At 42.8% G+C, this 15,658-nt stretch overlaps 1 protein-coding gene across 2 annotated transcripts in view; it reads right to left on the reverse strand.

The window, feature by feature from the left end:
• Positions 1 to 15,254, reverse strand: part of TRPA1 (transient receptor potential cation channel subfamily A member 1) — a 40,881-nt gene extending 25,627 nt beyond the window's left edge. The window contains exons 1-4 of one of the 2 annotated variants that reach the window (XM_035125682.3): positions 15,137 to 15,254; positions 8,230 to 8,378; positions 6,422 to 6,584; positions 2,927 to 3,102 (exon numbers count right to left, since the gene is read on the reverse strand). In XM_035125682.3, coding sequence (XP_034981573.1) covers positions 2,927 to 3,102; positions 6,422 to 6,584; positions 8,230 to 8,346 — 456 coding nt within the window. In that variant the 5' untranslated portion in view covers positions 8,347 to 8,378; positions 15,137 to 15,254. Of the gene's footprint in view, positions 1 to 2,926; positions 3,103 to 4,212; positions 4,683 to 6,421; positions 6,585 to 8,229; positions 8,379 to 15,136 lie in introns of those variants that run through there. The other variant, XM_088675610.1, reaches the window with a different exon arrangement.
• Between the last annotated feature and the right edge of the window lie 404 nt (positions 15,255 to 15,658).

Below are 15,658 nucleotides of genomic sequence, written 5' to 3' on the forward strand. Positions count from 1 at the left end.
GAGCCTCACATGTATCATTTGATCCTAGAGGTTACAAATAACTGCAGGGATGATGGCTGTGAAGTGTTGAAAAGAATCAGCCTTTTGACTCCTGCCTACCCAACACAGGTTTCATTTCCATGCATGTGGCCCTTGACAGATTGCTTCTGAAGGATTGTAGCCCTTGACAAAAAAAGTTTTCCCCACCCTGGTTCTGTGATGTGCCTTCAATAGTTTATCTCCATACGGTATTTCAAAAAACTTCATTACCACAGGTAATCACAACTGTGACGCAGTGAATTGAGCAGAACGGAAGGCGAGAGGTGGGGTGTGTACGCTGAATTTTGGTCTTGCACATGGCACCACTGAAATTTGAAAGACCAAAGTCTGTTTCTACCTACAGATCAAGCTGTTCTTAAAATATGAAGAATAAGTCCGTAAATCTACTGAGCTACTGATTCTCTGCTTCATCTTGCAGCCAGTGAGATGAGTCATTTATCTTCCATGAGATAGTACAGCATGCTGTAAAATCCAGATTTTAAATCACTAAGATATCAGCACAAAATTTTCATAAATGTTAATTTACAGTTCAGATCATAAGACTACCTTATTATTTGGGTATGGGGCTCTTAAGAGTTTATTGAGACTTCCACAACAACAACAACAACAAATAAGCAGAGAAGCAATGAAAGCTTGGAGCATATTTACCTACATTTGATTACATAAAAACAAAACAAGTAGACAATAGAAAATCTTCCACAAATGTACAATCCATAACACACAAAGAAATAAACACTAAGTGAAGCAATCCGGCAACCATCACAGAAGTAATCAACCAGCCAAGCATAAAGGGAAGGGTGTGTGTCAATTAACTCATGACTCAGTTACCGAGCTGCAAATAAAACGTTTTAAATGTGTTGTAAAATGCAAAATACAAATGTGACACTAGACGGCACCAGTAAGCTATGCCAAATTCAATGTATTTTTCAAAACTTTTTTTAAAAAGCATTTTCACAACATTTTTTAGTGTGTGGATTCCACCTCAGTCAGCCTATAATATTAATTACTCCACTCCCACTTGGGCATCACTGTGTATAAATAGATTCGAACCCGGAAATGGAGGGAGAGATCTGGAAAGTCCTCATGGCTCACGAGGAGACCCTCTCTGGAGCCTGAAGAGGATGTCAATAAGAGTGCAGGAAGCCCTGAAGAGACCAGAAACACAGCAGGGCTTTGTTGAGGCTGCTCAGCCTCCCAATCTAAAACCTGTTGTGTGGGATACCAGACAGCGCCGTCTTAAGCGCCCCTGTCGCCATGGTGCGCTGGATCTCTCCGGCACCCTTCCGCCCCGTTTCCCAGCGCGGTGGGCGGGTGGGCACGGCGCTGCTGCACGGCGGGCGGGTGGGCACAGCGCGATCTCTCCGGCGCCCTCCTGCCCCGTTTCCCAGCGCGGTGGGCAGGTGGGCGCCGCGCACAGCTGCGCAGCGGACCGGCGGGCAGCCGGCCAGTGGGCGGGCGCAGCTCGCGCACCCTCCTGGCGGGCCGGCGCCATGGTGCCCTGCGCCACCGGGGGTCTACGACGAGCCGGCCCTGATACCAGAGCCCCATTAGCCTCTTTCCTGCATGCCCTCCAGTGACTTGCTGGCCAAAGATCTTCCATTCTGATTGTGGAGATTTTTGGATACAGTATTTTTGTATGGATTGAAGAGTGAGTGGCAGAGAAGGCGTTTAAAGGGCATTTAGAGGCTGTTGCCCACTTTACACAATTTCACTTATGTCACGGGATTGTTGTGGCTACTCTAGAGTAACGACGCTCCGCATGCTTGTCTTTCAGCAGTTTTTATTTAGTGCAGCCTATTTACAGTGAGCTAGGTATGTACAACATGTCTGCTTAGTCCGACACAGAATCCGGCACTGGACAGCCCCTGGACCTCCTCTAGCATAAGAGCCTTGGGACAGCAAATCTCTTTCCCCTCCTTCTCCTGCGTAATTCCGGAACTGGAGGAAAGTGTTTGCGCTCCATGTTTTCCTTCTTCCCCCCTTTTCCCCCCTCTCTCTTCCTCCCTCCTTTGTCGCAGGGGCTCTCCCGTGCTGAGAGAGCCCTGGCTCTCTCTCTCCACTTCCTGACTGGACTCCTGAGCGTTCTCACTGTTATCGCTGCTTGGGGAGGAGCTGCTTCTGACATAGCTGCCAAGTTATCCCTTATTTTAAGGGATTTCCCCTTATGCTGAATAGGCTTCCTCGCGAGAAAAGGGAAAACTTGGCAGCTATGGCTTCTGATGAGGGGAAGAGGGTCCCTATATTCTTCCCCTTACATCCTATGTGTGCATGGGCCCAGAACGTAACCACCTCATAAGTGGAGGGGGCAGGGAATGGTTGTACGTATATATTTTGGAAAGCGGTTTGTCCATCTGCCCTCCATAGGTTCATCCACCTCTCAAGACATCATCACTGTACTCAGCATGATGGTTCCTGAGGTGGTAAAAATGGGGTTTGTCACCATTTGGATGCTGGGAGCCAGTTTGAATCAAGATGGCAGACCCAAACACAACTTTGGTATGGCTTTTTTGGCATAGGCTTGGCTGCCTCTTGAGATATCATAGCCGAACTCAGCATGAGGGTTCCTGCAATGGGTGCGGTGGTCTTCATTGATGCTCGGATGACATGTGCCGTTTTAAATCAAGTTGTTGGACCAAAACATGACTTTGCCCAATTTTTGGTGTGATGGGTTCAAACTCACAAACTGCACTATTCATTTTAATATCAAAATATTTTCAGAGCCAGGCACTTTCCCCTAGTCACTCTATAAAACTGCATGAGCTGATGGAGGAAGCCATTCATACTGTTTCACTAAAACATATTTAATAAAAGAAAACCATTTCACATAGAGACTGTTTTACTATTCACTTTTCATTGGCAAGCGTATGAACTTGGAATTAAACTTTACCTTAACTAATTCATTCTGAAGGCACTGCACAGCCAAGTGAAGTGGAGCCATCATACTGGAATTAAGAATGTTTGGGTTAGCTCCTTTGCGGAGAAGTAATTTAACACTTCCAATCTGGGATTTTTTCGTGGCCCAATGCAGTGGTGTGTTTCCACAGGAGTCAGTCACATTTAGTGCTAGGCCAAAGGGTAAGAAAACAGAGTGGAATGTTATATCACACTTGTATGATGCACACAATGACTGATATTAATAATCATTATGTTTTAACAAAAATAGTAACTGTAAAAGTGCCAGCCTTTATTCGGCAGATTTTGTCCTGTATCATTTGCATACTGTAAATTTTAAATCACAAAATCTAAATGAAAGTGTGTGATACACTCTTAAAAAAACAGTTAATGCTTTTTCTACTTATCTGCACTTGTAAATGCATTCTAACTGCCTGCTTTTTTAAGGCCAACCTCTTATTGATCTGCTGCTTCCAGGGTATGACACAAAGATGTGGTTTCTACAATAGGATATAGCCATCTGAAAATAAATCCAGTAAGTAAAAGAGTATGATTCCAAATGCAAAATGGACACACAGGTGCTTTTACATGGGCTATGTTGCTGTCAAAGTCATTTCCTAAATGTTTTTCGTCTCAATACAGACACAATACCTAAAAGCCTAGACACATAAGAGTTGCGGTGGTACAAGCTGTACTATGTCACCAGAGAAGGGGAGAAAACAGGAGGAAGGAGAATTGGGAAGATGGTGCAGGTGCAATTGCCAAGTCACATGACACTGAAATGTGCTGAACGGTTGCCGTCATGTGGGCTGTGTTTGACTGCATGGTAAAGTGATCATGCATCTCAGTCCCAGTTTTTCAATGGGCACGGGTATTTTACAGAACTACCAGAATATGGATCGGTAATAGCAATATAATATACCTGCAGACTCTTAAATAAAAAAATCACTAAGATTACCTGTTGATCAGAAAGTAAGAAAAGTCTTGCTGGATCAGACCAAAGATCATTGTAGTCCAGCATCCTGTTTTCACAGTGGTCAAACACTGTGGGAAGTTCACAAATAGGACACTCACCTGTTTGTGTTCCCCAGCAACAGTTATTTGGAGGCATACTGTCTTTGGAGGCAGAACAGCTAGTAGACACTGACAGCTTTACCCCCCCCCCCATGAATTTATATAAACTTATTTTAAAGCTTTCCCAATTTGGTGGGCCATCACTATCTTGTGGTGGTGAAATTCATAATTTAACTATGTGCTGTGTGAAGACACACTTCCTTTTACCTGTCATGAGTCTTCCAACATTCAGCTTCATTGGATTCTCCTGCGTTCTGGTACAGTGAGAGAGGAAGAAAATTTTCTCTCTACCCTACATATCCACAGTTAAGTCACACTCAAGAGTAGACCTACAGAAACAAATGAACAAGTAAATGAAGCCCACTGATTTCAGTGGGTCTGCTCTGAGTATGGCTAGTTGGACGCCAGTCTCTGTTTGCTATTTACTAGGCACTTCCAACTTCCCCAGAGAAGTTCCAGAGGTGGCACAAACTAAATTTAGTATTATATGGAGGACAGGACACTGGATACATATGTAATTTTTGTTACCTCTATTTACAACATAAAAGTATTCCAATAGCCATGAAAATAATGGTCTGGGGATCTAAAGAGTTACTTTAGATACGGCCAAGAACTTGAGCATGTCCATCTCTACTTTTCAATTTTTTATCTGAACTGCAGAAAACATTTAACTGGTTTTAAAAGGCCCCTCAGTTTTAAAAGCAGTTAATCATGTGATATTAACTGCTTTTAAAACTGAGGGGCCTGTGATATAGAGGGACCCAGGTGGCGCTGTGGTTAAACCACTGAGCCTAGGGCTTGCTGATCAGAAGGTCGGCGGTTCGAATCCCTGTGACGGGGTGAGCTCCTGTTGCTTGGTCCCAGCTCCTGCCAACCTAGCAGTTCGAAAGCACGTCAAAATGCAAGTAGATAAATAGGAACCGCTACAGCGGGAAGGTAAACGGCGTTTCCATGTGCTGCTCTGGTTTGCCAGAAGCGGCTTTGTCATGCTGACCACATGACCTGGAAGCTGTACGCCGGCTCCCTCGGCCAATAATGCGAGATGAGCGCGCAACCCCAGAGTCGGTCACGACTGGACCTAATGGTCAGGGGTCCCTTTACCTTTAATCATGTGATATAGGGAGCTGCTCCTCAAGAAACACATAAGTTTGGACATGCAGATCCAGGGCAGTATCCAATTAAATAGTTATACTACAGGTAGTGCAACAACTTTTAGCCATGCAATGTAACTTTTCTGCCTCTCCTCTCTTGTGTAAACCACAGTGCCTCCTGAATCTGTTCTGGTGCTTCCCTCAACCCTCCAGAACAGATTTAGGAGGCACAAGGCATGCATGTTGTTCTTTGCATACACACACAGAGAGAGCAACCTGAAACTACAGACCATGGAGATCCACATTCGAAAATTCTTAGTGAGCCCTTGTGATGTTACTGTAAATGAGGAGCTTAATCTGCTAGCAAAGTGGTAAAGTAATGAGTTCTTAGCCTATGCAAACACTCAGGTCTGCATGTGCAAGCATCGCTGCAACTGCCCTGAAGGTAGAATGGGAAAACCTGGAAGACTGTTATGGCAGCTTTGGATGAGGACTATTGTTCCACAGTGGAAGAAGGCTGCTTTGCACTCATGAACCCAGAAAAAGATGCAGAATGACTAACCCTGAGAATGGAATTGCACACAAATATTACTTGGGTGCTCACCATTACAACTGCTTTTTGAGGTGGGCGACATCCCATTAAGCTATAAGCGCATCTCCTTTGCATCACATGCTCCTTTCACCAGTTATCAGAAGACCTACCATTGTCACCTGAGTGCCACATGGGTACATAAGCAGAGAGAAATGTCCTCTGCGTGGCTGATGCCTCAAGGCAACGCAGCACGAGACAGTGAAAACATTTAGTAGACCTACATATGGTAGTGTGGGGATTTGTTGTGAAGAGGCACACACAAAGGTAATGTGATCTCATTAGTTAATGAAGTAGCTGCTATACTGTGTGGTTATCAAGTTTTGTGCTCAAGCTATTAATAAAGTCAAAACATGATACTATGGATTGGATATGAGTTTAGTTGACTGACTACCCTGTTTCTCATATTTTAAGACATACCCATAAAATAAGCCATAGCAGGATTTTTAAGCATTCAAGGAATATAAGCCATACCCCGAAAATAAGACATAGTGATAGGTGCAGCAGCAATGCCGGCCGCGGCAGGAGGAGGAGGAAAAAAATAAGACATCCCTTGAAAATAAGCCATAGTGTGTTTTTTTGAGGAAAAAATGAATATAAGACATGTCTTATAATATGAGAAACACGGTAGATACACATCCCAACATGCTGAGACTAGAACACAAGACTTCTCCCATGAAATTTTATATGTGCTGATCAATAGATACATGCTTTAAATAATAATGATTTTTGTCACCTTCAGTTGAAGAACCATCTATAATCATTTGCATTAGCTCAAGTTGACCTCCTGCTGCAGCATGATGCAATGGAGTGGCATTTAGCTCATCCAGTTTCTTAAGACCATCCCGATTCTTCTTAATGAAACTTCGTAGTCTGCAGGTACTTCCATCTGAGATCACCTAATTTTGGATTATTATTATTTTTTAAATGCAATAATACTTATTTTCAAAGAGAATGTAGTACTGAAATGCCACATTCTATAGACATGCTTTTAATCTGTTAGAGCCAGGAAGCTAAAAGTTAACCAAATTGGATTACATTGGTATGAATCATCTTTTAATCTAATAAAAGAGAGTGCAGAAAAGGGTGACCAAGATGATAAAAGGTGTGGAAACCAAGACTGTTTTGCCTAATACGGTATATCTAAAGGGCCGTCACATGGAAGATGCAGAAAGCTTGTTTTCAACGGCTCCAGAGGGGAAGACCCAAACCAATGAATTCAAATTACAAGAAAGGAGATTCTGACTAAACATTAGGAAGAACTTTCTGACAGCAAGAACTGTTTAACAGTAGGACCGACTACCTTGGAGGATGTTGGGCTCTTCTTCACTGGAGGTTTTTAAACAGAGGTTGGATGGTCAACTGTCAGGGATTTTTTAGCTGTGATTCCTGCATTGCAGGGTGTGGACTAGAATGATGACCCTTTCCAACTCTACAAGTCTATGATTCTATCCCACTTATCTTTGTTCAGGAGACAATTTTTCCTCCAGGCTCACAGGACAGCAAATGCAGGGTTCTAGTTTTGGCTCAATTTATTGAGCTGTATTAGCTCTGAAAATATCATAGTGTGGTGCTTACCCACTCTACAACATAATTCTTAAAACAAGAGATAGAATCAAAGAATATGGCTTTCTCTCCAGCAATGCTACTTGCATTCATTACATTGGAATAGTACATTATGGCATATGAGCCAGAGTGTGGATATGATGAATATATGACTTGGGGGGGGGGGGAGGCATCTGTTGCGTGCTTTGTTTTTTGTTTTGTTTTTTCACATGGAGAGAGGTCCTAAGACCTATATCCTATATTAACCTTTGGATCAAGGCCAACGAAAAGATTAAAACTTTTTATGATTGCAACATATCTGAATCTTGTGAGTCATAGGAAATTACCAGATTAATTTGAGTTAGTTCTGATATTGCTGTTAAAGGCAACACAAAACAGATTAGCAGCAAGTAACCCTTAAAACGTGTGCATTTTAAACTACATAAACTGAACTCAAAACATCCTACAAATTCATTCCATTCTTCTCCATTCTACAAAATAGGTGTTTTTTTAAGAACAACCATAGAATTCTAAAAGGTAACCTAGTCCAACATTATGACTCAAAGGAGGTTTTAGAGAAGTTTTAGATCCCAGAAACAAGTACATTCCCAATACATGCATCATTTTTAAGAGCTGAGTTTTCAGCAACCTGGACTTCTTGGCCAGGGTATTGAAACTGCCTTTGGACCATCACTTTGTGCACTTAACATGTTTACCAGGAAGAGATTCAACAGGTGCAGAGTCTGCCAGTATGGAGGTGCACCAAAAGGAAAACTTTGGCCTGTTGAATTTCCGACGGATCTTCCTCCATGGTTAATCCTGGCCGGAAAAGAGACCAAGGACCCAGAACAGGATTTCCCCAGAAGCACAGATCTGAAGACACTGCATACCTGTTCCCGGCAGCCCCGCGATGGGCGGCTGCTTCAGGCTTCAATCTTATACCCCATTAACCTACCGGGACTTTAAGTGCCGCCGAACTCGGGCGGCCAGGCGCTTTACCTTAAACACATCCTGCGAGGCGACCGAGGCGGCGTCGGCTTCGCACACGACCCCTTCGTAGCAGGTGTCCTGCTTGCTCTGGCCGGACTGGAACAGCTTCAGGAAGGCGCGCTTCATGGTGTCGCTGCCAGTCCGTCTCCCGCGGCGACCTGTGGGAGACACCAGAAGGAGCCATCTGTGCAGGGGGAAGCCCAGCCCGAGAGAGGAGGAGGAGGAGGGACGGGCGAAGTGCACACACCCACAAAAGAGGAGGCGCGAATGGGGCGCCGTCAGACGGAGCCGGCTGCACGAGGAAGAGGCGTGAGGAAAGGCCGCGAGCGAGCGGCGGGCTCGTGGAAGAGATTCCCGCCTCCGGAGTCGAGGGAGAGCAGGGGCGGCGGCGGCGGCCTGAGGGGTCTCGCCGGAGGAACAGCGCGGCGCCGGTGCGCTCGCCTCGCGAAGCTGAAGCGGCCTGCGCTAGAACAAGGCTCGACCGCCAAAGGAGGAAATTAGCGCCTCAGCCGAGGAGTGGGGCCCCTCTCGGCTGTCCGCCGTGGGGAGCGCAGTGGTGCCTATGTGGCGACATCCCCACTCAGACAGACGCTTTTGTGCTGCTGCTGCTGCTTCCCCTCAGGAACGAGCAAGACCATTTAGGCCGGTACCCAGAAATTTGCGGGTTGGACTCCCTAAGGGCACGCTCGCAAGGCCAAAAGAACCTAAACACCGGCAGCCTAGTATGTTTCTCATTTATTATATAAAGCACTGAATAGCTATTAACAACCTATTTCCTTTTTAAGTGCCAATTTTATATGTACTGAAGAAGATACAGCCTAAGGCTGAGCAGTTAACAAACCCCTCACAGGGACAAAAACCACCCAGAATGTAAACTGTAAAAGCAACATAATTATAAATAACAAGCAGCTTTTAAAAAAGTTAACTTTTTAATTTTTTTAAAATAAAACTAACATGGGAATTTGGTATGGCACTCTAGAAACACCAGAATATTCTCATTGTAATTAAGCAACAAAAAGTGTGAAATATACCTATAATGTTAATCTACAACTTTAGTAAAAAGAAATTTAAAAAACCCTGCCTAATGCTTGCCCGTTTTATAAGGGAAGGTTGAAGGAAATAACAGGGTATGGTTTTCCTAGCAAAGAGAAGACTTGAGGGCAATGGGGTAGTAAAGAATGAGCTGGTTTGCAATGGCTACAACTAAGTGATAGGGCTCAACATGAAATGGGGTAGGCATTTTCCCTGTGCAGTGAGAGAGTTGTGTCTTAGAGATGCTGGAGGCAAGAGACAGAAAAGTCTGCTCAGTTCTAGGCTTTGGGGCTTCCCTGGAAACAACAGAGAAACAAGAAAAAATATTTTATAAAATTTATACACTGCTTGATTTAAAAAACAAAACCTCTCAAAGATCTTGTTAAAGCTCTCAGCTCCTCCATCCTACACTCAGGTTCTATACTGTATATGTGTAAATGAAACCTCACATCCTAAAGACACAAAAGTCTGTACTGTATTGACCATCATTCCAAGGAAGCCAAACTCTAGAAAACGCTTGGAACCCCTGGAGTCTCTTCCCACTCAGAGATTGGGCTGGCACATAACATTATGTAGAATTTATTATTGAACCTTGGAAAACAAATTTATTCTGCCCAGCAGCAGCAGACATTGTAAATACACCACCACGCACATAGAACTATGGTTCCTTCAGAATTCTTCCCTCTATGACTTTATTATGTCCAGGGCTTTTTTCCCCCAGCTGGAACTGAGTTCCAGCAGCTCTCAGGTGGGTGCCATTGCCATTATAAGAGAACAAAGGAGGTGTTCATGGTGAGTTCCGGCACCATTTTTTCTAGAAAAATAGCACTGATTATATCCACACGTCCTTGTATTTTTATTTCCATTGCAGGGGCTCATGGCACGTTCAAGAGCGTGCTATTTATATGAGAAACAGTGCTAAAGAGGAACTATTTCTTCCCTAGGTAAAGGGACCCCTGACCATTGGGTCCAGTCGTGACCGACTCTGGGGTTGCGCGCTCATCTCGCATTATTGGCCAAGGGAGCCGGCATATAGCTTCCAGGTCATGTGGCCAGCATGACAAAGCCGCTTCTGGCAAACCAGAGCAGCACATGGAAATGCCGTTTACCTTCCCGCTGTAGCGGTTCCTATTTATCTACTTGCATTTTGATGTGCTTTCGAACTGCTAGGTTGGCAGGAGCTGGGACCAAGCAATGGGAGCTCACCCCGTCACAGGGATTCGAACCGCCGACCTTCTGATCAGCAAGCCCTAGGCTCAGTGGTTTAACCACAGCGCCACCTGGGTCTTCCCTACTCCCAATCAAAACAGGCAAGTACACCACACAAACATTTTTTTTAACCCAAACTTCTCCTACAACTATGTTTTGACCTTTAAAGGTTATGCAAGCCTTTGCTGCTGCTTCAGTCTTCTTCCCATGTAAAGATGACTACATATACAGTATAAATTTACAGAGTTCATACCCAGCCAATAGTCCGTGGTAACAAAGCTCTGACCAACTCTGCCTCACTGAATAATGATTTGCTAACTGCAACGAGGAAGGCATAAGGAATGTCAATGGTTTTGATTACACGGGGCTAAAACTATCCAGTCCCTGTCCCAGTTTGTGGAAGTTTCACAGATATAATCTCATAAGTAATGTTCAAGTTAAATGTTAAGCAGAGCTCTCTGATCCTTCTGGCATTTTTCAGCCTCGGAAAGGCAGGAAAAGGTTATTTTTGGGTTAAAATCACCCTCTATAAGGTGCCTTTTTACCCACAAGAGGAAAGGAGATGGTGGAGACCCCCATGGGTGAAAAAGAAGGTGAAAAAATGGCTAGAGAGGAAGGGGTTAAGCAGTCTTCATGCACTCTTCTTCCATGCAGCCCTGAGGTATTTGGCTTCCAAAATAAAAAATGCAGAAGAAGAAAAATTACTGAACTCTGTACAGCCTTGAGACCTTCTGTATGCAAAGCACGTTCTCTGCCACCAGGCATTGGTCTCTTCCCAGGTGACCTGAGATGCCCCGAGAAAAGGAGACATTTGTATATGTCTTCCTATAAATAGGGATGTATTTCTACATTACTCAGCTGGAATGTGGTACAAAGACACCCTGATTACTAGAAAAATCTAAAAAGATATTTTCACATCATTAACCCCACAGTTCAGTCCATAAAATTTATCACCTAACAGAAAAGAACATTCCAAGACAGAACAAACAAAATTACATATGGGACAACTACTGTACATGAAACTATGGTGGGAGATAATCTGGGTCTACAAGGTTTGGTGTCATCACTATGCTGCCAACACTCAGCTCTATTTTACTAGTAGCATAATATATGCCAGCATGTTTCCCAAGGTATTGATGCACGCCACAGCAATCTCCAAGCGGTGTGAGATTCCAGGGGTCCCAGGTGGTTACCCAAGGTTCGTGTTTTCTTTGGAAACAAGGCACAGCGGAGATTCTGGTGTTTTTATGATATATGGTTTATTTACACATATATACAACCTGAGCCTGTGGTGGAGGGGGTCACAGCACTACACTCCAAGGGGTTCTTGCTTTCCCATGGCCTCATTTTTAGATGTCAGCAGAAATTAGCCATGGCACTCTCCGTTGCTCTGTTCCAGCTTGCTGCGTTTCATGGTCCGCCACCTTTTCCTCCCAAGCTCACATCCCAGCCAACCGCAATCCTAAAAGAAACTACTCTTCTTCAAACTCTGGCCTTTGGCCTGCAAACTAACTCACAGCTGGAGAATAGGCCCTCCTGACAGCTGTCTGTCACAGAGCCCCAGCTTTCTTAATGTTACAATAATGGTTCATCACTTTGCCATTGTTAACAACTCATACTTAGTAGCCATCATCAGGCTGGCCTGGCTATTCCTGCTGGATCCAGGAATTCAGGGGGCTTGAACCTAACACCTATTAGGTAATAGAGGAATCTGGCACCTCCAACTCACAATGATATCTTGAAAGATTTTCAGTGCTCAAAACTAAGCTCCATTGAGTTCAAAGTAGCTTACTTCCGGATGTCTGTAGGATTGCAGCCTCAATGAGATGTTATAAGATTTAGAATTTAAACAGATTTTTATGTTTATTGTTACCTATCCTATCCCAAGGCTTTAAATTAGATTAGACAATTAAAAATAATCATGTACATTCTACAAACAATTTTGGTTTGCATTGAACAGACTATGCTGTTGAAATAACGGCACAGGACTACTACTGTTACAGATCTTAGTTTCAAATTTTTATTTATTGCTAATATTTTAGTTTAACTGATCTAACGAGAAGCCATGTTCCCAAAGAATAAACAATACAGCAGGATTTTATGGTATTTGTTCATTCTTTGAGGCTGATTACATTTTCATCTTTTTAAAGCAGTGCGAGTTTGGAAGCATAAAATAATATTAAGGGGAAATTCTGAGAATGTGGAAAAAAGATAGTGAAGAATTAGTTCCTAAGGGGAATGAAATAGAATTGTAATATTACTGACCATAGTTTCCTATTTCCCCATAATGATTCACATAAGTAACCAATTCAAATAAGCAGGCAAAAAGTAGGCAGTATTGTTTTCCCCAGAGTCGACTGAAAACACTTTTATGCACATTCTTGCCAATATGAGCTTGCTAATGGTAAAACAATGGACCCATTAAGATATGCAAGATTCACTAAAGATAACCACAGAGCAAACCTTCAATGAAAATAAGATTGTTTAATAAATGAACTGTATTCACAGTAAGAACACAATTCTGCCAAATATATGAAGCTGACAGATCCTATGCATGTCGATTTAGAAGTAAGCTTCACTGAGTTCCATGGGACACCTTGGTGAGTAAAAGGATGCAGCTATAATCAAGATACGCTTACTTAGGCTAAAACAATGGCAGATAGACAATTAATTTCAGAATCTATTACATAATGGGAATAATAAGTGTGGAAGTTTGCATACATGCTTAGTTACTTTAATGTTGCCGTTTATTTTTACTGTATTTACTTCTGTGACAAAATAGATTTTCACATGGTCTTCTTTCTGCCTGAGGTGGGGATGGTGGGCAGAGATAATACTGCACTTGCAGCCCATCTTGTCAGCTGGCCTCTCTGCTTCCAGCCAATCAGGAGAGCCTGAGCAGGAAGGACAGAGGGGCACCAAGGTGAATCTGGTTCACCTGAAAGATTACAAGGGGTGCCTCTTCCCAAGGACACAACCAGTTCCTTCCCAGCCTGCCCATCCCTACGCACCTCTTTTTGTTGTAGCTTGTAACATACATTGAAGTAATCTTAGGATTGCTGTGAACCCAGTGTTAGCTGCTGGTTGGTGGGGCTAGGAAGGAAATTTACATGTGGCTGGAACTAGCAGAATCAGTTTCAAAATCCTATGATGTTTGTATTGTTGATTCCCTGGGAGGGATGGTTTATTGTTGCTGTTTACCACAGCTTTGTTGTGTCACAATTATCAAAGGGCACTAAGGCATTCAGCAGGATTAATAAATGCAAGGTAGCTGGGGGTGGGATGTTAGGGCACAGGAGTTGGATATCCCATTGCAGGGGTGGTGGCAGCAGTGTGCCACTCAAATGGCATTAAAGCCATTGATGGCCATCACTGATTCTCCATGTCCCAATTCAACTCCGCAGCCTGGGCTGAGTTAAGCAATGTGGCAATGTCAAGCATAGAACCTTAGCCTTATGCCATGCTACTTGCCTTTGTGAAGCTGTATCCAATGATGTTGCTATTATACTCCCAAATTGGGTGTCCAGTACAGTCTGTTCACTCACAACAACCACTGTGCTCTATGAGGCATGATAATTTTCTGAAAGAGATTCCTTAAAGGCATTAAGCCTCCCTCCCCCCCTCTTTATATTCTGTTGAGCAAATTGAGATTCTTCTCCAGAAATTTGATAGAACATTCTCACACAGTCATCTTTCCCCACAGTCAGTTTTTGCATTGTTTTGGTCTGGGTATAGGGCATTTCTTAGTAGTTCAGCAGATAAAAATGCACCTTAAAAAAACTGGTTTAATAAGATAGGAATATTTTAATCTCCTCTATGTAACCTAAGAACTTTATAGGTAGAAAATATTATGTTTCCTTCATTCTGGCCAATGCTAAAATGAAGTCACTAACTGTATTAACAGAAAACTGTAATACAAAAATAGCAAGCTAAATTAGAATATAAATGTTGCAGAATATTCTTACTTTAGTTTGAGAAGGTAGATTAACATTACTTTCACAATTCAAACCCCTTTCACAATTCAAACCTCCAATTGCGTTAACAAGCAATATACAGTAGTTCCTAACCCCAGAGGATTACAGTCTCTATAACATGGCCAGAAGAATGGGAATAGAAAGTGTTAAAAGTTTGGTCAGAGATGGGATGAAGGGGTGGAGAAGGATATGATGGGAAAAACAAGTGAATAGAAGGAAGTTAATTACCAAAGAGCACTGAGTGAATTGGTGATCCAAAAGTCAATTTGCAAAATAAATACATACTAAACAGAGGTGTAAATGAAAAAGGGTTTTGGCTTAATATGTAGAGATAGCAAGGCCTTTCCTTGACATGAACACATCTGGAACAAGGCACAAAGAGCAGAATGCAAGAAGTGAAAGAAGTGGCCTGATATTATGGGCACACATGGAGTGATAACAAAAAGGGAAATTATAGACAACGAGGACAAAGGCACAAGCAACAGCAAAATTGTAGCGAAGAGAACTGAATTCATTTAAATATTTTCAGACCTTGATGATGCGATCATAATGGGATGTGGACTGTGTCTTCTAAAGAAAAGAATAGCATCAAATGCTAAGAGATTTCTTCATTTGTGGATGTTGAAGAAACATATTTTAAAAAATACAAAATACAATGCATGGTCATCTTATTGGATTAGCAAAAGCAATATTTTACTTACTTTGCAAAGAAGTTTTCAGGGGTAGAGGTCTCAGTTCTGCACAAATAACTCCAAGACACAGCTATCTGACTCTTCATCTGCTGTTCCTTACATATAATTCAGTAGGGGAGTGCTGCTTGAAGCTGTGTTATGCTTGATGTTGATGCGAAAGTTATTTATGTAAGAGATGTCTGGCCAATGAACAATGTGGGAGGAGCATGCATTATCAGAATGTCCTCCAGGACCTTATTTTGTTTTAATATTCCATTTTCAAGACTGGCAGCGTTATATCAAGAGAGTTTCTAATGCTTCAACTTGGTTAGGTGGTCACAGGAGGGCATTTGTTGACCTTCTCAGTGAACTAATTGCTTTTAATGGATAGTCTAAACAGCAGTGTACAGGAATACAGTCTACATAGTTAGAATCACTGTCCTGATAAGTGAATTTTTAAAACTCATGAAAAGGAATGTGATCAGTATCTAATGCATTATGGCATAGTGGAAAGGTTGCACATACTGTACTTTTTTACCCTGAAAGTAAATT

This window comes from Zootoca vivipara, chromosome 8, assembly GCF_965207765.1.
Source record: "Zootoca vivipara chromosome 8, rZooViv2.hap1.1, whole genome shotgun sequence".
NCBI lineage: Eukaryota > Metazoa > Chordata > Lepidosauria > Squamata > Lacertidae > Zootoca > Zootoca vivipara.